Source organism: Delphinapterus leucas, chromosome 13 (assembly GCF_059928025.1).
Source record: "Delphinapterus leucas isolate spDelLeu-1000000601 "Yukka" chromosome 13, BTC_Dleu_Yukka2, whole genome shotgun sequence".
Classification (NCBI taxonomy): Eukaryota; Metazoa; Chordata; class Mammalia; order Artiodactyla; family Monodontidae; genus Delphinapterus; species Delphinapterus leucas.
The window spans coordinates 6,508,989-6,529,882 of NC_143141.1; the positions used below are offsets into that span (position 1 = coordinate 6,508,989).

Genomic DNA, 20,894 nt, shown 5'->3' on the forward strand with positions numbered 1-20,894 from the left:
TAAAGTTGGAGGACTCACACTTTCCTATTTCAAGATCTACTACATACCTACAATGATCAAGACTGTGTAGCACTCGTGTAAAAGTAACCATATAAATCCATGGAATAGAACTGAAAGTCTCAAAATAAACTCTTACTTTTATGGTCAACTGATTTTCAACAAGTGTGTCAAGACAATTCAATGGGGAAAGAATAGTCTTCACTACCACTAGTTCTGGGACAACTGGATATCTACATGCAAAAGAATTAAGCTGGACACCTAACCCACACCATATGCAAAAATTAACTAAAAATGGAGCGAAACCATAAATCTAAGTGTTAAAATTATAGAACTCTTAGAAGCCCACATAGGTATAAATCTTTATGACCTTTGATTAGGCAGTGGTTTCTTATATATGACACCAATAGTATAAGCAATAAAAAAGAGAAAATAGATAAACTGGACACAATAAAAATTCATTAAAGAATCCCAAAAAAACTTTTGTCCTTCAAAGGACATCATGAAAAAAGTGAAAAGACACTCACAATGGGAGAAAACTTTTGCAAATCATACGTCTGATAAGGGACTTTGTCATGGACTGAATTGTGTTCTCCAATACTTCATATATTTTTAAAAATTTTATTTTAAAAAAAGCATAGTTGAGTTACAATGTTGTGTTTAATTTCTGCTGTTCAGCAAGGTGACTCAGTTCTACATATATATACACTTTTTCTTATTCTTTTCAATTATGGTTTATCACAGGATATAGTTCCCTGTGATATACAGTAGGATCTTGTTGTTTATCCATCCTATATAAAATAGTTTGCCTCTGCTAATCTCAAACTCCCACAAAAATTCGTATTTTGAAGCCCAAACCCCCAATGTGACTGTATTTGAGATGGGGCCTTTAAAGAGGTAATTAAGGTTAAATGAGATCAGAAGGGTGGGACCTAATCCAGCATGATTGATGTCTTCATAAGAAGAGGAAGAAACACCAGAGATGTGTATCCACAGAATAAAGGCCATGTGAGGACACTGTCTGCAAGCCAAGGAGAGAGAACCCAACCCAGCTGGCATCTTTATCTTGGACACCCAGCCTCCAGAACTGTGAGAAAAAAAATTCCTATTGTTTAAGCCACCCATTTTATGGTATCCTGTTTTGGCCGCCTGAGCAGACTAAAACAGACTTCGACCTAGAGTATATAGAACGATTACAACTCAAATATAAAGACAGGGACTTCCCTGGTGGTCCAGTGGTTAAGACTTCACCTTCCAATGCAGGGGGTGCGGGTTCGATCCCTGGTTGGGGAGATAAGATCCCACATGCCTTGGGGCCAAAAAACCAAAACATAAAACAGAAGCAATATTGTAACAAATTCAATAAAGACTTAAAAAAAAAAAAGGTCCACATCAAAAAAAAAAGAAGAAATAAAAAGACATTCTAATTTAAAAATGGGCAATGGTTCTGAATAGATAGTTCTCTAAAGAAAAGATACAAATGACGAAGAAGCACTTGAAAAGAGGCTCAACCTCATTAGCCATTAGGAAAATGTAAATCAAAACCAGGAGATACCACTTCACAATGACTAGGATAGCTACAATCAAAAAGACAATAAAATAGATAGCTAGTGGGGTAGTGAGGTGGATGGACCTAGAGTCTGTCATACAGAGTGAAGTCAGTCAGAAAGAGAAAGACAAATACCGTATGTTAACACATATATATGGAATTTAAGAAAAAAAAAAGTCATGAAGAACCTAGGGGTAAGACAGGAATAAAGACACAGACCTACTAGAGAATGGACTTGAGGATATGGGGAGGGGGAAGGGTAAGCTGTGACAAAGTGAGAGAGTGGCATGGACATATGTACACTACCAAACGTAAAATAGATAGCTAGTGGGAAGCAGCCGCATAGCACAGGGAGATCAGCTTGGTGCTTTGTGACCACCTAGAGGGGTGGGATAGGGAGGGTGGGAGGGAGACGCAAGAGGGAGGAGATATGGGAACATATGTATATGTATAACTGATTCACTTTGTTATAAAACAGAAACTAACACACCATTGTAAAGCAATTATACTCCAATAAAGATGTAAAAAAAAAAAAGATAGCTAGTGGGAAGCAGCTGCATTGCACAGGGAGATCAGCTCCGTGCTGTGTGACCACCTAGAGGTGTGGGATAGGGAGGGTGGGAGGGAGACGCAAGAGGGAGGCCATATGGGGATATATGTGTACATATAGCTGATTCACTTTGTTATAAAGCAGAAACTAACACACCATTGTAAAGCAATTATACTCCAATAAAGATGTTAAAAAGAAAAAGTTAGATGCAGAGAAACTGGAACCGTCATACACTGTTGGTAGAGATGTAAAATAATGCGGCTGAGCAGTCGGCAGCTCCTGAAAAAGTTAAACAGTTTCCATTTGACCCAGCAATTCTACTCCTAGGTATATACCAAGAGAACTGAAAACATATGTCCACGAAAAAAACTTGTATGTGAATGTGCATAGAAGCACTATTCATGATAGCTAAAAAGTGGAAACAACCCAAATGTCCATAAACCGATGAATGGATAAACAAAATGTGCTCAATCCATATGATGGAATAACATTCAGCCATAGAAAGGAATGAAGTACTGACACGTGCTGCCACGTGGATGAGTCTTGGAAACATCACGCTAATTGAAAGAAGCCAGACACAAAAGGCATCATATTCTATGATTCCATTTTTATGAAATGTCTGGAATAAGCAAATCTATAGAAAGCAGATTGGTGTTTGCCAGGGGCTGGGAGGAATGGGGAATGGGAATTACTCCAATGGGTACTGGTTTTCTTTTAGCATATCTGATTAAAATGTTCTGGAATTAGATAGCACTGAAGGTTGTACAACCTTGTGAATCTACTAAAAACCACTGGATTGTACATTAAAATTTTTTTTTTGTTTTTGGCCACACCACACGGCATGTGGGATCTTAGTTCCCTGACCAGGGGTCGAACCTGTGCAGTGGAAGCATGGAGTCTTAACCACTGGACCCAGGGAAGTCCCTGGATTGTATACTTTTTTTTTTCAATTTAATTTTATTTATTATTTTTTAATTTTTTGGCTGCATTGGGTCTTCGTTGCTGAGCGCGGGCTTTCCCTAGTTGCGGCGAGCAGGCTTCTCATTGCGGTGGCTTCTCTTTGCTGCGGAGCACGGGCTCTAGGCGCGCGGGCTTCAGTAGTTGTGGCTCGTGAGCTCTACAGCTCAGGCTCAGTAGTTGTGGCACATGGGCTTAGTTGCTCCGTGGCATGTCGGATCTTCCTGGACCAGGGATCAAACCTGTGTCCCCTGCATTAGCAGGCAGATTCCTAACCACTGCGCCACCAGGGAAGTCCCCTGGATTGTATACTTTTAAAATCATTTATTTATTTAGTTGGCTGCGCCGGGTCTTAGTAGTGGCACGCGGGATCTTCGCTGCCGTGTGCAAGATCTAGTTCACTAACCAGGGAACAAACCCAGGCCCCCTGCATTGGGAGTGTGGAGTCTTAACCACTGGACCACTAGAGAAGTCCCTGGATTGTATACTTTAACAGGTAAATTTCATGATGTGTGAATTACATCTCATAAAGCTGTTATTAAAAAACTAAAAACATTTATGCAGACATATAAATTAAAGGAATTTTCAAAATGTAAATACAGTAGCCAACATATTATTTTGTCCAGGTTAAAATACTTTGGAAAATCTCCAGGCCAGTTAATTTAATTTTTTTTTTTTTTTTTTTTGTGGTACGCAGGCCTCTCACTGTTGTGGCCTCCCCCACTGCGGAGCACAGGCTCCGGACGTGCAGGCTCAGCGGCCATGGCTCACGGGCCCAGCCGCTCCGCGGCATGCGGGATCCTCCCAGACCGGGGCACGAGCCCATGTCCCCTGCATCGGCAGGCGGACTCTCAACCACTGCACCACCAGGGAAGCCCTCATTTTTGTTTTTGTTGTTGTTGTTGTTTTTGTTTCCCTGGTCTTTCTCCCCCTTCCCTGTGAGTTCTGTAGGATGATGGTTCCTTCCCAATTTTCTCCTTTGTCTAGAACTGCACCCAGAGGTGTGTTCTCAGCAAACAGCATGTGCTCCTCTTTCCCCTCCTCCATGCGTTCTGAAGAGGGCAGAGGTCAGAGGGCGGTGCTGGCCTATAAGGTCTGATGCTCACCTCCGTCTGCAGGCCTGAGCATGTGGCCCACTGCTCCTTTTTGTAGAGATTACATCACATGGTCTCAGCCTTCAAAGAACTCACATTCAGGGACTTCCCTGGTGGCGCAGTGGTTAAGAATCCGCCTGCCAACGCAGGAGACACAGGTTTGATCCCTGGTTGGGGAAGATCGCACATGCTGTGGAGCAACTAAGCTTGTGCACCACAACTACTGAGCCCATGTGCCACAACTACTGAAGCACGCGCACCTAGAGCCCGTGCTCCACAACAAGAGAAGCCACCGCAATGAGAAGCCCGAGTACTGCAACGAAGAGCAGCCCCCGCTCGCCACAACTAGAGAAAGCCCACGCGCAGCAACGAAGACTCAACGTAGCCAAAAAAAAAACCAAAAAACCAAAAAAACAAACAAAAAGCCTTACATTCAGAGGCATGTAAAATCTGAATGATAACGTGCATTTGAGACCACAGGACTGAAGGCAGGGTGGATGCGAGATGTCGTTTTCAATGTGTATCCTTTTGTACTGTTTTTACCGTGTGTTATGGATGGAAGTGTGTACCCCCAAAATTCATATGTTGAAGTCCTGACCCCTGCTACACCTCAGAATGGGACTGTATTTGGAGACAACACTTTTAAAGAGGTAATTAAGGTTAAATGACATCATATGGTTGGGCCCTAACCCAATATTACTGGCGTCCTTATGAGAAAAGGAAGGGACACCAGGGATGCGATCCCACAGGGAAGGGGCCGTTTGAGGACAGAGCGGGAAGGCGGCCACCTGCAAGTCAAGGGAGCAATCTCGCCAGAAACCAAACTTCCAAGCACCTTGACCTTGGACTTCCAGCCCCAAAACCATGAGAAAAAAATTTATGTTGGTTAAGCTGAAACTGCACAACTCAGATTGTGACTTGAACCCATGGGCCGGGACTCAAACCTGGCCAGAACCCAGATTGGGACCTGAACCCACCGTCTTTTCATTGAGATCGCACACCTGGCCTCAGGACTTAATGAAGCTCAGGTTCTTTATGTTTCACTGCAGAAAGAATTCAGTGAGAGACAAAGTGATAGGTAAGAAGTGGATTTCTTTAGAGAGAGACACATGCCAGAGACAGAATGCGGTCTGTCTCAGAAGGCGAGAGGCCCTGAAATATGGGGTGGTTAGTTTTTATGGGCTGGGTAATTTCATAGGCTAATGAGTGGGGGGATTATTCCAACTAATTCGGGGAAGGGGCAGAGATTTCCAGGAATTGGGCCACCGCCCACTTTCTGGCCTTTTATGGTCAGCCTCAGAACTGTCGTGGCGCCTGCGGGTGTGTCATTTACCTGATGTATAATATTGGAGTGAGTGCATAGTGAGGCTCCTAGTCTGCTGGAGGTCGAACCTTCCATCATCTTGGACCTAGCTGGTTCTAACCAGTTTTTGCTGTATCCTCAAGGGCTATGTCATTGTTTTAAAGGTTGTGTTCGGACCCCTTCGCTCCTGTTTCAAAGCCACCGGTCTGTGGTATCTTGTTATGGCAGCCCTAGCAAAGCAGTACACTTTGTATGTTTTTTCGATCTTTGTTTATCCCATAAGAATAATTACGGTAATACAAAGGAACTTGCAATCTAATTCAAAAACACAATGCTATAGACTGAATGTTTCTGTTGCCCCCCACCCCCCTGTTCGTATGTTGACACCTATTCCCCAATGTGTTGCTTTTAGGAGGCGGGGCTTTTGGGAGGTGGTCGGGTCATGAAGGTAGAGCCCTCATGAATGGGATTAGTGACCTTACAAAAGAGACCCCAGGAAACCCCCTTGCTCTTTCTGCCAAGTGAGAACACAGTGAAAAGACTGCCATCTACGAAGCAGGACTCCAATCCTCCAAGTCTGTAGGCATCATCATCTTGGACTGCCCAGCCTCCAGAGCTGTGAGAAATATGTTTCTGTTGTTAATTAGCCACCCAGTCTATGGTATTTTTGTTAGAGCAGCCCGAATACACTGAGATACACGAAAAGATAATGGATGAACGAAATGAGGAAATACATTGTCAGTTAGCAGGTGAGTGGATGGAGGAATAGCCATCTCCTTCTCCTGCCCTCAAGCTCTCCCTCCTCCACAGGCCTTCCTCAGCCAGGCCTCCTGGCTCTGTCCACTCTGTGCTTTCCTCTCCCCGTCCTGCCTTTCAAAGTCCCAGCTCCAGGGGCACCTGCTTGGGGAAAAGCTTTTCCTACCAACCAGAGCATAATTTTGTTTTCCTCTAGACTCTAAGAGAAATCTCTGCCTCCAAGCTTCATTTTGAAAAAGATCTTGTCTTAGTCCCACTTATTTTGTCATGTCTGTGAAGACTGGGCCCACCCTATGAGTCTAGAAGGCTCTCCCTGGAAATACTTGTTTTTGGTTGACTGGGTCTAGCAGTTACCTCCAATCAGAAGACCAAAGCAGATAAAACCCCATCAGTTCCATCTACTTAGTTGCTTTTAAAAGAAATGTCTTGATTTTTCTAAGTATGGGTTTGAAGGGCTTGTTCCAGGAATAGGAATTTTATTTTTTATTTATTTATTTTCCCCATATTAAATTTTAATAGATATTGCCAAATTGGTCTCCAAAGTGACGTCATCCATTTGTAATCTCACCAGCTATGTATGAGAGGACCTATATCCCTACACTTGACGTTGACACATGTGAATGTTTGCCAATCTGATGGGAATAAACACGTCAAGTTAATCTGCGTTTCACTTTTTTACTACGAAGTTGAGCGTCTTGTAACATGTGTCTTAATCCTTTATAATTTCAGAAGAGGAGCTTTTAAAATGTTTCTACAGGTTTCATTTTAGTCTTTGCTAGAGTATAATTTTCCAAAAGGTAACATCATTACTCTCATGCAAATATAAAATGAAAATGCAGATGCTACAAGCATTTGCCAAACTAGGGCTATATCGGCAATTTAATACATTGCCAGTTTGGATCCAGAACTGGATAATGTCCAACAGGGCCATAAGCCTTCCAAAGCCTTTGGGGTTGTCTGTTCCATGGGAGAGAAATTAATTTGCATTTCCACTAGAGAAAAATCTACAAGTTAACCTCTGTTCCTATGGTCTTATAAAACAAGGAAATGCCAAGGCTAGTGTGCTGAAAAGGAACCCCTGGTAATCTCCTTGGCTCATTTCCAAGCATCTAAAACAATGCCCAGTCCCTTGGGACAGCGTTTGTGGGTGCACTAACCTAAGAAATGGGAGTCAGTGCTGCCAGCGGTGCTTCCTTGGAGTTGCTAGGTGACGCGGAGGAATCTGTGGATTTTGGTTGCCTATCTTCCCACGTTCTCAGCAATGGAAATAGATCATTTAAGGTTGGCTAATCTGTCTTGGTAAAATGAGGAAATTACTGGCCTCAGCCATCAGGAATTAAATTAATCATTCCTATCTCTAAAGGTGATTGTCCTAAATTCATTCTACCCATTCTCTAACTCCTGCTCATTCCTTAAAATTAAAAAAAACTATATTTAACAGAATACATAATTTTATAAGACATATCTTTCTTTAAACTTATAACAACATCCCCCCATGCTCCATCCCCCCACCCGTCATGGCTACTCCCCAACCTCTTTCAACTCTTTTTGTACTTTCTTCTGCTATTTACATCCCTATTTTAAAATAATAGGCTTATACTGCTAATTCTTTTTTTTTTTTTTTTTTTTTTGCAGTACATGGGCCTCTCACTGCTGTGGCCTCTCCCATTGCGGAGCACAGGCTCCGGATGTGCAGGCTCAGTGGCCATGGCTCACGGGCCCAGCCGCTCCAAGGCATGTGGGATCCTCCCGGATCGGGGCACGAACCCGTGTCCCCTGCATCGGCAGGCAGACTCTCAACCACTGTGCCACCAGGGAAGCCCTATTGCTAATTCTTTATTTTTAATGTATATATTATCAATTCACTTCCTATCATGAAAGATGAGAAGTTTTTCTACCCTTCCCTTTCCATGAAACTCTACACTGGCCCCACATCCTCCCACCACAGCCATATTATATTTCATTAAAATCAGCACTCAGTGATTATGTTATTTTGATTAAATTAATACTAAAGTATAATATAAGCATGTTATTTTAATATATAATCAAGAATATATTAATCATATATATTATATATTATTATATACAATAATATAAGTATGTTATTTTAATTAATCACAGCCAAGCCATAATTATATATGATTACATCTCTCTCTTTGTAAAACTTAATCCCCCTTGTGTTAAACATTTCTTCATTTTAAAAATTAGCCTAAGGGGAAAAGGGGGTGTGGGAGGAATTGGGAGATTGGGATTGGCACATACACACTATTGATACTATGTATAACATAGATAACTAATGAGAACCTGCTGTATAGCACAGGGAACTCTACCTAACACACCGTGGTGACCTAAATGGGAAGGAAATCCAATAAAAAGGGGATATATGTATATGTATAGCTGATTCATTTTGCTGCACAGTAGAAACTAACACAGCATTATAAAGCAACTATACTCCAATAAAAATTAACTTTAAAAAATTGGCTTAGTTTTCTAGGTGTTCAAAGTAAATTATTTCTCAAACCCTCTGCCAGAGCCATCAAGCTCCTCTCAACCCAGTTCCTTTCAATCAGATGACGGTCCTTAGGTTTGTAAGTGTCCTGCTGCCTCGGGCTACCTGCACCACGCAGGACTGCTGTGCTGGGACCACGCTGACCCTTGTCCGGAGAGTTCCCTTTGACTCCCCTCTCTTGAGTTTTCTACTTCCTGGCTCCCATTTCCTCCCTCTTTTCACAATTTTCCGTATTTCCTGATCAAGTATATTTGGCAAGCAAAGTTTTTGAAATATTTGAGTATGTCTTTACTGGATTAACACACTATACTTGATTCATAGTTTGGCTGGGTATAATATTCCTAGTCTAAAATCATTCTCTCAGATTTCTGAAGGTTTTGTTTCACTGTCTGCCAGCTTCCAGTGTTGTGGTTGAGGAGTGTAATGTTGCTCTGATTCCTCCTCTTTTGTTTGTGATCTGTCTCTCCTCCTTGGAAGGTTTTAGGGTCTTATTTTTACCCTGGGTCCTCTGAAATAGCAGGATGATGTGCCTCAGCAAAGGTCGTTTTTTGCTTGTTGGGCTATACCCTTTAAGTGGAATCTTTAAATTTTAGCTTTCACTGAAAGTGGGGCCTTGTTAACATCAATAGTGGTGATGAAGTGAAAGAGGGGGATTCAAAATGTAATCTAGTCAGTAACAATCAGAAATCATGCCAGGATAAGAGGAGGACCCCTACTCTTATTGGTCCAGTGGTGGATGAATATGCAAAGAAAACATTTTTAAGCCAAATCATGGGGACTCAGCAAGAACAGTATAATTTGTACCTTGGGAGGATTCTAGTTTACGGAGATTCTTCTAATTTATCAAAATCCTCTTTCTACTAAGAAGCTTATTATTGAAATAGAAGGCAGAGTATGTATCAGATGTAGATCAGCAATCTTTCAGAGCTCATTAGAGTGTTTCAAGGCTTTGTCCTTTGATTTAATACTATTGTGGTGTAAATGAAAGGACCATCTATTTTGTGAGGGTTATTAGTATAGGTTCCCTGTCTCATAAAGAAATGAAACAAACCAGTTGCAAAGTAGGGAAAGAATCTGGAACAGGACATGGCTCCTTTGTACATTTCCTAACTGTGTAATTTTCGTTGGCACATGTGCAGACTCACAAGCACTGCCGTTTGATACAATTTCTCCGATTATAACTTTTTTTTGAAATGCAAAAAGCGCTAAGAACATAAGATTTACTTTTCCCTCCCTAGTTCTCCTGTCTCTTTTGGCCTCATTCTTGTGCCTTAGTTTCCCAGGGAGAAGAATCTGATCTGGTTGAGGCTGCATAGTCCCTACGAGGGGAATTTCTAAGGAGATGGACGTGAGCTGTATTTGGCTGGACTCTTTCCAAACATGTTAACATTCTTTATGTAAGTACAGACATAGGGGGGAAAATGCAAGCAGAGGTTAGATGAACTGTCCTAGAGTCTAGAAGGGGATGCCAGGACCCTCCCGCTGCACCAGTCCCTGAAGAGGGTGCTTTTAATGGCTACATTCTTTTTTTTTTTTAAACTGCTGCTTTTATTTTATGTTATTTATTTATTTATATTTTTGGCCATGCGGCGCAGCATGAGGGATCTTGGTTCCCCGACCAGGGATCGAACCCAAGCCCCCTGCAGTGGAAGCATGGAGTCTTAACCACTGGAGCGCCAGCGAAGTCGTGATGGCTGTATTCTAACTAAGCCACAGATCCGTAGAGTCCTGTGATCCTTGGAGGGCAGACAGTGGTTGTAGTGTTGGCAGTAACTTACCTTGAAAAAAAAAATATATATGTATATTTTAATCCTCACTCTAAATACAGCATCAGACACCCTAATGCTAAGCACAGAAACACACTCCAGGGGTGGCTAGGGAGCATATAATCAAATGCCCACCCTCCAGCTGTCTTTCTCTCTAATCCACAACAGAGAATTTGTTAATTGGTCCAGTGGGTGTTAGAAAAGTGATTTTATTGTTGACATTCGTTTCGTTTGAGAGATGGGTTGGCTAAAATTTAGCAAGCCCTTCACCTCTCATCCCTGGAACGGTATCTAAGGCTTGAACTGAATGGTCCTATGTCCAACTTCTGACTCAGGGGATTCTGGTTGACTGATGCCAACCAGGGAATTACTTCTGGGACATGGTTGTGGTTTTGTCTTGACATTAACATATAATGCCAGGTGCGGTGAGACCTGAGACTTAGGGAGCTTAAAAAACACAGTGTAGGGGCTTCCCTGGTGGCGCAGTGGTCAAGAATCCGCCTGCCAATGCGGGGGACACATGTTCGAGCTCTGGTCCGGGAAGATCCCACATGCCGCGGAGCAACTAAGCCCGTGGGCCACGACGACTGAGCCTGCGCTCTAGAGCCCGCGAGCCACAACTACTGAGCCCGTGTGCCACAACTCCTGAAGCCAGCGCGCCTAGAGCCTGTGCTCCGCAACAAGAGCAGCCACCACAATGAGAAGCCCACGCACCGCAACGAAGAGTAGCCCTCGCTCGCCACAACTAGAGAAAGCCCGTGCACAGCAATGAAGACCCAACACAGCCAAAAAAACCCAGAAAAAAAAAGAAAAACCAAAACACGGTGTAGGACTATATTGGGCTTTCTTTTTATGTTCAACACATGTTTGCGTTTGGTCTGTGACTTGCTTCCATTCAAACAAATTACCTTTTGTTAAGTGTATGGGGCTGGGGGTGGGGTGGGGGGACCTTCAGCCCTGACTTATCTCAAACCAGTGGTGGCTACTGACATTCACCAAAAAAGAATCTACCAGTTACGCATGACCACACTGACTAAGGTCTATTTTCAATAGTGGTTCATGTGGTTAGGTCATGATTCGTGACTTACTAACCTCCTTTCTTGGATTTAAAAGTGAAAAATGAGTCCAGGGGCCTCTGCTCTTCTATGCTCCCCTGTGCTTGAGAGAATGTCTTCACCACCTGAAAGCACCTTCAGAACTGCCGGCAGAGAAAAGAGATGTCGCACGCGTGGCCAGGGCCAGGGTGGGATTAACCCAGAGATGATTGTAACAGTTGCCGTTTGGAAGATGTACGTGGGGCAAGCCCTGTGGTAGGTGTGAGACTTAGCTTACCTCATTTAGGCCTTGTAACATCTCAGTGAGACGCGCATATTCCAATCAAGAAATGGAAACTGTAAGAGGTTAAGGAATTTGCCTGTGGTCTCACGGCTGGGAAGTGGGGAAGCAGAATTTGGAATCCAGGTCTGCCTTCTTTGAAGCCCATGGAACTCGGGTGACGGCTCTAATCTTCATCGAAAGTAATGGTAAGGAAAAAAAGTGATGTTACTCTTCTATGAATCAGACTGAAATCAACTGAGTGCACATTAACGGAGAAAGTGTTAGTTTGTGATTCAGAAAAGCCTAGGAACAAATGCTGGTTCTGCCACCTACCAGATGCGTGCTATTAGCAAGTACTAAATTTTTCTATGGGCCTGAGTTTCCTCATCTGTAAAATGGGACTCATTTTACTTTCTTTTCAAATTGATTGTGAAAAATGAGTGATATTGGAAATACAGCAAGCACTGTACTTAATGCATAGCGGTCCTCCTCCTGTGTTCTTTCTCCCTTGGGGGAATATCCCCTTGGTAAGATACGGAGGCAGATATTAAATTCATTCATCTTTGCATCCCAGGAATTTCAGACGGCGCTAGCCTGTTGAACATTCTCACTGAATGTTTTTTGACTTAACTGATCTAGAACGTGTTCTGTGACTGATTGTGAGCAGGGCTTTGAGCCCTCGGGGAGGAAGGCAGTGTTATAGGAATATGCAGACAAGCACAGGGGGGACTTTCACTGCATGTTAAGATCAAATGGGCAGTCAGGAGTGGAAATACAATCCATGCCCTAAAGGACAGGGCCACCCTTATTCCTGATCTAAGAGGAAACAAAGTCGTGATTTGGAGAAGTCATAAAGCTGAATATGTGAGCCGACAGTCAAGTCAAATAGGAGGACCGGAAATACTGTTCAAAAGAAAACCAGGGGCTTCCCTGGTGGCGCAGTGGTTGAGAGTCCGCCTGCCGATGCAGGGGACACGGGTTCGTGACCCGGTCCCGGAAGATCCCACATGCCACGGAGCGGCTGGGCCCGTGAGCCATGGCCGCTGAGCCTGTGCTCCGCAACAGGAGAGGCCACAACAGTGAGAGGCCTGCGTACCGCAAAAAAAAAAAAAAAAAAAAAAGAAAACCAGTAATTTCACAAACATATATTGTTTAGGATTAAAAATTTTTAACTATTACATTTAGTATCTAATTGGAAACTAATGGAGGATTACAGATAACAAAACTGACAATTTTATTAAGAATTAAATAGCATGGTTGTGAACAGAAACCAAACATGTTCTCTTAGGAGTTCCTCAGTGCTTCAGGTCTAAGTCTTGAAATATTCAGTTTTTCATTTCCAATTCCTCTTTCGTTTTCAGTTTTTATCCATTGCATGTGTGAAGGGAAGATCAAGGGGCAAGAGAGGAGGTGAGAAGGAAATTGACATGGCAGTCTTGGCAGGGACATAGGAGTCAGGGCTGGGGGTCTAGAGAGGATTCCCAGCCCAGAGCCAACCCCAAGTAGAAGCAATGATGATATAGATGGACTTGTACATGCAGCTTCCCTCCACTCCTGGAGAAGAGGCTTTTAGTGTTTCTTAACAAACCTGTGGCCAATTTGGTCAGCCACCTGACAAAACCCTAGCTCTCACCGTAACCTGACCCTAAGTCTAAGCAAATCGTGGTGATGAGGTTTGGATGAGTGGCGTGCTTTCATTTCTTAATGCCCATCATTGCACAGCAGGGCACGCTTCTGTGCCGGTGTCCCCATGTTTTGTCAGATGGCCAGTCAGAGCGGAGCAGACGGCCACTGGGGTTTGGGTGCTCTCAGAGCAGAGACATGTGTCAGAGGCCAGGCCTGCGTCTACAGATATGCTTTGCCAAGGGTGTTAGACTAAGGGACTAGCATCTTTTCTTAAGGCCAGGCAGTATATTTAGTGGGGTGTTTGTATCCTGTGTAGGGGAGCACAAGTATCTTTGAAGTTCCTCTTGTCTTAACTTCTCTCTCCACTTTCCATCTTTCTACTACAGGGAAATTATTTCAGCATCTAGCAATCACGTCCCCCTTCTTCTAACTGCTAAAGTATAATTTTCAAAAAGTTAAAAGCCTACCTCTTATTGCAAACATAAAACGAACACAGACCAACAATTTTATTCAACTCATTAATTAATGATGAAACCGGTAAGATGTTAAGACTAGTTCAAAGGAGAATTTGAAATAGGTACAGACACAGGTATTACTCAAGAATGCTGAAGTGAATTTGCTAACATGCAAAACTGATTAGTATCCTAGAGGGGGTGTCTCTACGGACCGAAGTTTATTTGCATTGCTTTGGACAATAATTGTTTGTATTACTATCCATTTTCTGCAAGTTATCTTTTTTTTTTTTGCGGTACGCGAGCCTCTCACTGTTGTGGCCTTTCCCGTTGTGGAGCACAGGCTCCGGACGCACAGGCTCAGTGGCCAGGGCTCACGGGCCCAGCCACTCCGCGGCATGTGGGATCTTCCCGGACCGGGGCACGAACCCGTGTCCCCTGCATCGGCAGGCGGATTCTCAACCACTGCGCCACCAGGGAAGCCCTACAAGTTATATATATATATATATATAAAACACATATATATATATATCTCCACTTCTTTGCTGAAATTCTCTATATTTTCATTGCAATTCTTGAACTTATTATTTACATATATTCTACTCTGTATCTGGTAACTCCAATATCTGGCTAGTTCATGAATTTGTTACTAATAGGTTTTGTTCTTTTCTCTCGATTTTTAGTCATGTGGTCTTGTCTCCTCTTATGCCTGGTAATGTATTGATGCTGAATATGGAGTATGAAAGACCATGGGAAAAAAAGTGAGTCTTTGGATGGTGCTATCATCTGTTGGGAGAATTTACTTTTGCTCCTGGTGGGTCATTAAGGTTGGGGGAAGCATTTGAATCAGGCATTGGGATGCTTGTGGGCTTGGCAGGTCTAGTCTTTGTGAAGGCTTGTCTTCTTCTGGGTCTTCTCTACTCTGAGGATGTAACCCTTTGGGGATCCTATCTCCAGTTTTTATCTCTCTGGCCCTGTAAATGTCCAGAAGGTGTGCTTGGCTTCTTAGTCTCCAAGCTGCCACCTGGAATCTGCAAATACTTAGAGGGGAAGAACTTGATCATATGTCTGGCTCACCTCCTCAGATTCTTGCCACCTCAAGTCCTTGCTGCCACAGTAGTTCTCTCATGACTTGAAGAAACAGATTTAAAAACAATACTTTGTCCAGCTTTTATGGTGGCTCTCAGCAAGAGGATTGGTCTTTAACTGCCATTACTAGAAGAAGTTTCCCACATTTCTCAATGCAAAGATGCATGTTGTGGTTGTAGGGTAGTGGTCTTGATGGCCAGGGGTATGGTATGCTTGTGGGGTGTTGGTTGAGTAGGTTGTATATAATATATCAACTCAAACATTCTAATCTCCTAAGCCTTCAAACCCTTTCCTTAGTCTACAATATGCCAGAGAAGTTTTAGCATCTCATCCTCATTGAATTTAGGCCATTGTTAAATCCAGGCTTCAATAAACCAAGGAATCAAAGCTTAGAGCCACTCAGATGTGCTGAATATAACACATTACATCAGGAGTCCCGAGTGAGTGTATATACGTTCGTAAATCTTGCTGATTCCAACCTTACATTTCATCCCTCTTGGTGTAACACTGTAGATTCCATTCCTATACATGACCCTCAGCTTCCTCTCAATACACATGGGCAAGATATTCCAACTTCCTTGGTGTATAATCTACCTCCACCTCGTCCCCAGCAGACCTTGCGGTTTTCTTCTGGGCTCAGCTGGGAGTTTATTCTTGCTATGGGCCTGGAGTCAATGAGGTGCTAGGTGCGGCATGTTGGATCTTCATTGAGGCATGCGGGATCTTTGTTGCAGCATAGAGGATCTTTACTTGTGGCATGTGGGATCTTTTAGTTGTGGCATGAGGACTACTTAGTTGCGTCATGTGAACCCTTAGTTGCAGCATGCACACGGGATCTAGTTCCCTGACCAGGGGTCGAACCCAGGCCCCCTGCATTGGGAGTGCAGAATCTTACCCACTGGACCACCATGGAAGTCCCTCTATTACACATTTGTTTTAATAACTTTTGTTGATAATGTTTTGGATAATTTTGTCAATATATGTTCTAATTCTGTTGTTCTCTGTCTCCTCTTCATTTCTTTGAGTTTCTGCATTCCACTTTTTAAAAAATTGAGATATAATTGACATAAAACGCTGTGTAAGCTTATGGTGTACAACATACTGATTTGATACATTTATACTGCAATATGATGGCCATTGTAGCGTTAGCTAACACCTCTATGGCATCACACAATTATCACTTTGTCTGTGTCCACCCAAATATTCCCATCACAATCTATGGTCCTGCTCCTTCGTGGTCAGTGTCCTAATCTTAGCAAGAGAATCTGCTGAGGTTGAACACTTAAACTTTGCAATAAAGGGAAAAGAATCTGAAAGAGAATGGACATAACTATCTATCTGAATCACTGTGCTGTACACCTGAAACTAATACAATATCGTAAATCAACTATACTTCAGTAAACCCCCCCCCCAACTTTGCAACAACTTTGTAACCTGAACAATTATATTTAGGATCTGAGGATGACCCCTGTGTGTCCTGCGGCTGTACCCTATAAAGGATTCTTTGAATGTCACCATATCTGTATATTGAGATTGAAATTTAAAACTTCATGCTTATTTTTAAAAAAAAACTCTTCAGGGCAGTGAGAAACAGCCATCTCACTCTACACTCGTTCTAATTATCATCATTGTCATAGCAATCAGTGTAACAGCAGCAACGGCCCTCCACGCCTTGTCCCCCATCTGCCCGTCACACTACCACCAGCGCTCACTTGAGTAATCCTGTGGCCGCTCTATGTCACAGATTACCACACCCCTTTTGCTCCCAATGCATGCACAAATATGTGAGTAGCCCAGCCAGAATTCCATATTGAGGAACTGTGTGTGCTGGGGACCTTCCTGGCATCAGTCAAGGTCCGGGCAGGAAACAGAAGCCAACTCAAGAGACCTGCTACTGAGCAGGCGTGGGCAAGATTAGGAAGCCACCTGTATGAGTTTGCTAGGGCTGCCATAACAAAGTACCACGAAGTACGTGGCTTAACAACAGACATTGTCTCACACTTCCGGAAATCCGAGATCAAGGTTGGTTCCTTCTGAGGGAAGGATCTGTTCCAGGCCTCTCTCCTAGCTTCTGGTAGTTCTTTGGCTTGTGATAGCCTAACTCCAATCTTCACGTATAATCTCCACATGCTGTTCTCCCTTTGTGCCTGTCTGTGTCCAAATTTCCCATTTTATAAGGACACCAGTCATACTGGATTAGGGTCCACCCTAACGAGCTCATTGTAACTTAATTACACCTTCAATGACCCTATTTCCAAATAAGGTCACATTCTGAGATACTAGGGATTAGGGCTTCAACGTATGAGTGTTTTGGGGGACACCCCTAACACCAACCTTGAGTGCCCAGAGATGAGTGACGGTGGGAAGCTGTTACCACCTGTGCTGGATACTCTCCACTGGCCCCTCCAGTTCCCCTCTCCAGCCTTCACCTTGCCCTGTGCCCAGGAGCCCGATCTCTACAGACGGCATCGCCTGGGCTCCCTTGCCTTTTGGCTTCTATTTGACTTGGCTAACGGGCACAGGCAGGAGCCTCGTGGGTGGGAGGAGAGAGAGGTCAGTGCACCATACCCCACAGGACCCTTCCCATCCTCTCCCAGCTGCTTTCATAGATCACTTTCCGTGATTTAATGTCACGTAGTTTATATTTACACTTTGTGCCTGCTTTCCTACCTGAGTCCTTCAGGGCAGGAACCCTGTTCCACTCATGTCCGCAGTTCCAGGGCCTGGGAGCGCATCTGACCGTCGGGAGTGGGTGTCGGCAACTATTTCTGGAAGGAATATTTTCTAGTCATCCCTGCCCACCCTGAGCGCTCAGCGGCACCCAAGTCCCCCTGAGAACAGCTGACTCCCTCCCTCAGTTGTGCTCAGGGGATGTTTGTCCATGGCCTGCACTTCTGGACCACAGCTGCCCCTGCCCCCTGGGTGGGCAGTCCCGTTTGTCCTCGGCACAGGGCTCTTACCTGGCTTCTCACATGCTGGGTCACATATGGGTTTCTGATCCTCTACAAACAGATTCCTTGGCCTCCAGTGAAGTAGTTCTACTCAGTTCCCAGGGATCTTGTGGGAGCTTTACTTCAGTTTTGTCCTAATTAAGTCACATGTTGTCAGGGGTCCCTTTGTCAAAACCCGAGGGTCGTGTTGGAGTTTCTTTCCCTCTCTTTCTAGGATGTTGGATTTAACTGCTTCCTTGAGGAGATGCCTCGGAGTCCCCCTCAGCTGTTCAAGGCCAGCGTCCACGTGTCTATTTCTACCACGCTTTGAGGAAATACTTTTAAAGCCCTACCTGCATATTCGCTATAGCTTTTCTTTACTATCACCTACTCCATACTTCCCAGCTTTTCAATTCTATGAGAACCAGCGTCCCTGGTTTCGTTCCTGGGTAGGGGACCTGCAGGGGAGCCCTAATACCGACATCTTCTGTGCCCACGAGGGGCGTCCGGTGTTGAGTTTGGTGTGAACCTTGCCGCAGGGTCCTACAACATCGCCGCTGCTTCAGCAGCTCCGAGGGATCCCTCGTGAGATCACGGAAAACGTACGCTCAGCGTTTAAAAAATTCGGAAAATAATTTTTAGCTTTTAACGCTATTTTCTGGTTATTTGTAAAAACGTTTCTTGTTATTTTAAGTGCCGTGTTATTCCAAACACACGTGGATTTCCTGGGGTGCATTCTGTCCCCCCAAAGATAAATGCCCTAGCTCGGCAAACTGCAGCTGGGACAACAAGATGTCTTTTTCACCATCGCCTCCTCTTCCTCCTGCTGCTCTCCGGGCTGCCTCCCCGCAGGGGCGTTGGAGAGAAGAGGGGCCGCGGCGGCCCCCGCGAGCGTAGGGGGAGAGGCGGGGAGCCCGGCGGCCGGGATTGGACTTCCTCCCTCCACTCCGGAACTGCGCTGGAGCCGCCGGGACTCGGAAACCCTGGCGGCGCCGCAGTAGCCGGCGGGGTGGGCGGGGCGCGGCCGGTGGGCGGGGCGCGGCGACCAGTGGGCGGGGCCGGGGCGGGGCCTGCGCGCTGGCTGCGCGGGCCGCGAGGGGCGAGCTGCGCCCGCCGCGCTCCCTGGACTCACGAGCGCAGGGCGCCGGCTGGCTGCGCTCCCCTCCGCCGCCGCCTCCTCCTCCCGAGTGGGCTCGGCCCGGCGGCCGGGGCGATGTGAGCCGGGGCCCGCGGGCGCGGCCGGACCTCCGCGATGTGGCTCAAGCCCGAGGAGGTGTTGCTGAAGAACGCCTTGAAGCTCTGGGTGACTCAGAAGAGCAGCTGCTACTTCATCCTGCAGCGGCGCCGGGGGCACGGCGAGGGGGGCGGCCGGCTCACGGGTAAGGGGCGCGCCAGGGCGGGTGGGCGCAGCGGCCGGGCCCGGACCTCGTTCCCCGCCAGGCCCGCGGCCCCAGTCCGGGGCTGCGGCGCAGGTGGCGGTTTTGTGGGAGACGCCGGGCCGGCCCTGCCTCGGGCTTGTTTTCCTTTCTCCTGCCTCTCTCCTGCTAGCTCCCGTCGAGGTGGTGGCAGAAGGGACTTGCGGGCTCGTGCATTTTCCCGGGCGGGGCAGGTGCCTTCGCCGCCTGGCCCGGTGACCGCCCGGAGGCTAGGCTTGGCTCGGGAAGCGAAGGAGAGACGCTGGCTGGAGCGAGGGCCGCCCGGGGAGGAGTGGGGCCGTCGTGCGGGGCCAGGTGACAGCGGGTGCGCCCCGGCCATCTGGACGCGCCCGAGGCTCCAGGTGGTGTCGCGGCTGGGGACACACGGCCGGCCCACGGTGGGGCGCAGCTCGGGAGGCTCTGGCAATCCGGGACTGTCGGGCGGGTGAACGGGGCGAGCCGGGCGGGCCTGGGACGGTCTCCACGCCCGGAGGAGGAACGCAGGTGGTACGAATCGCGAGCTCGTGATCTTAATAGCAGAACTGAGCAGGTCAGTTCCCCGCCCCCATCCCTTCACTTTCCTCCTAGGAATGAAAGGAGGAAAAAAACTCAGGCTTGTAAAATTTATTTTTTAAAAAAGCATTTTTTTTCCTCTAAAAGTTATGGTCCAAAACTCCTTGAAAATCAGGCCTTTGGATAACTTGCATTAGCTGGGACACCTGTTTAAAAGGTCAACTGAGGAACAATATGAGGCTTTTCCAGTTGTATCTAGGGAAGCTATATGGAATTTCAGATTTTGGAATCTGAAATAAGAGGGACTTTAGATCTTCCCATTTTGTCCCTCCTTATGCCGAGGAGGAGACCAAGGCCAGGGAGAGGGCAGTCCAGGGGACGAGCTTGGATCCCTGGGCCCATTGTTGGTGACTGCTGCCTGTTTATTCTGGGGGAGGCCCTCCTGGAGTAAAGACTACGGGGAAATGTGATTCATACGTCCTGAAAGGGCAGAACCAGGGCATGACCCTTCCCATACTTTAGGCCGGGGAGGCCGGAAAGCAGGCAGTTGGATTCGGTAGGGAGGGTAGACTTCACTGAGCCTCAAGGAGTCAGCCGGAGTTGGTGGGATTTCTGGATGGAAGGGGCAGTGGGGTGACCTGTGGTCATGGTGGGCAGCAGGTGGGCCTGCTCTACGAGCTCAGTGAAGCTCTGAGTGGGGGAGTTAGTGTAGGAGGTTGGGTGGGCCTCCTGGGCCCCTGGGCAGCACAGTGACACTTAGTGCCTGGGCTCTTGGGAAACGGAGGCTGGTGGCGCCCTGTGGGGCTCATCAGAGGCGAAGAGGCCAGAGGAGGGGTTCATCTCCCCAGTCCTTTGAAGGCTGTGTATCTTAATCATTGGTGCGTTAAACACAGCACCTGGCTTATAAATGGTCTCCTTTAGTAGAGGGTGAGGACAGGGCTTGAAGATTTGTGACACAGCAAACATAGGAACGTCGGTCCAGCAAACGTTCATTGACTTAGTTCGGCGCACACTGACTGTGGGATGCTCCTCCTGTGGCTACTTTGGGAAGGACTTCAGGTTATTCGCCAT

General features: G+C 45.9%; 1 protein-coding gene across 10 annotated transcripts in view; it reads left to right on the forward strand.

Moving 5' to 3' along the window:
* The first annotated feature begins 18,985 nt into the window (after positions 1 to 18,985).
* The window catches only part of TBC1D8 (TBC1 domain family member 8), a 125,849-nt gene continuing 123,940 nt past the window's right edge, over positions 18,986 to 20,894 (forward strand). For 2 of the 10 annotated variants that reach the window (XR_016395331.1, XR_016395332.1), the window contains exon 1: positions 18,986 to 19,274. Coding sequence is in view for 7 of the 10 variants with exons in the window: in XM_022599100.3 (XP_022454808.2) it covers positions 19,148 to 19,274 (127 nt within the window). In the remaining 3 variants the exon portion in view is untranslated. The remainder of the gene's footprint in view (positions 19,275 to 20,894) is intronic. The other 8 variants (XM_022599100.3, XM_089922627.1, XR_002648115.3 and 5 more) reach the window with 5 other exon arrangements.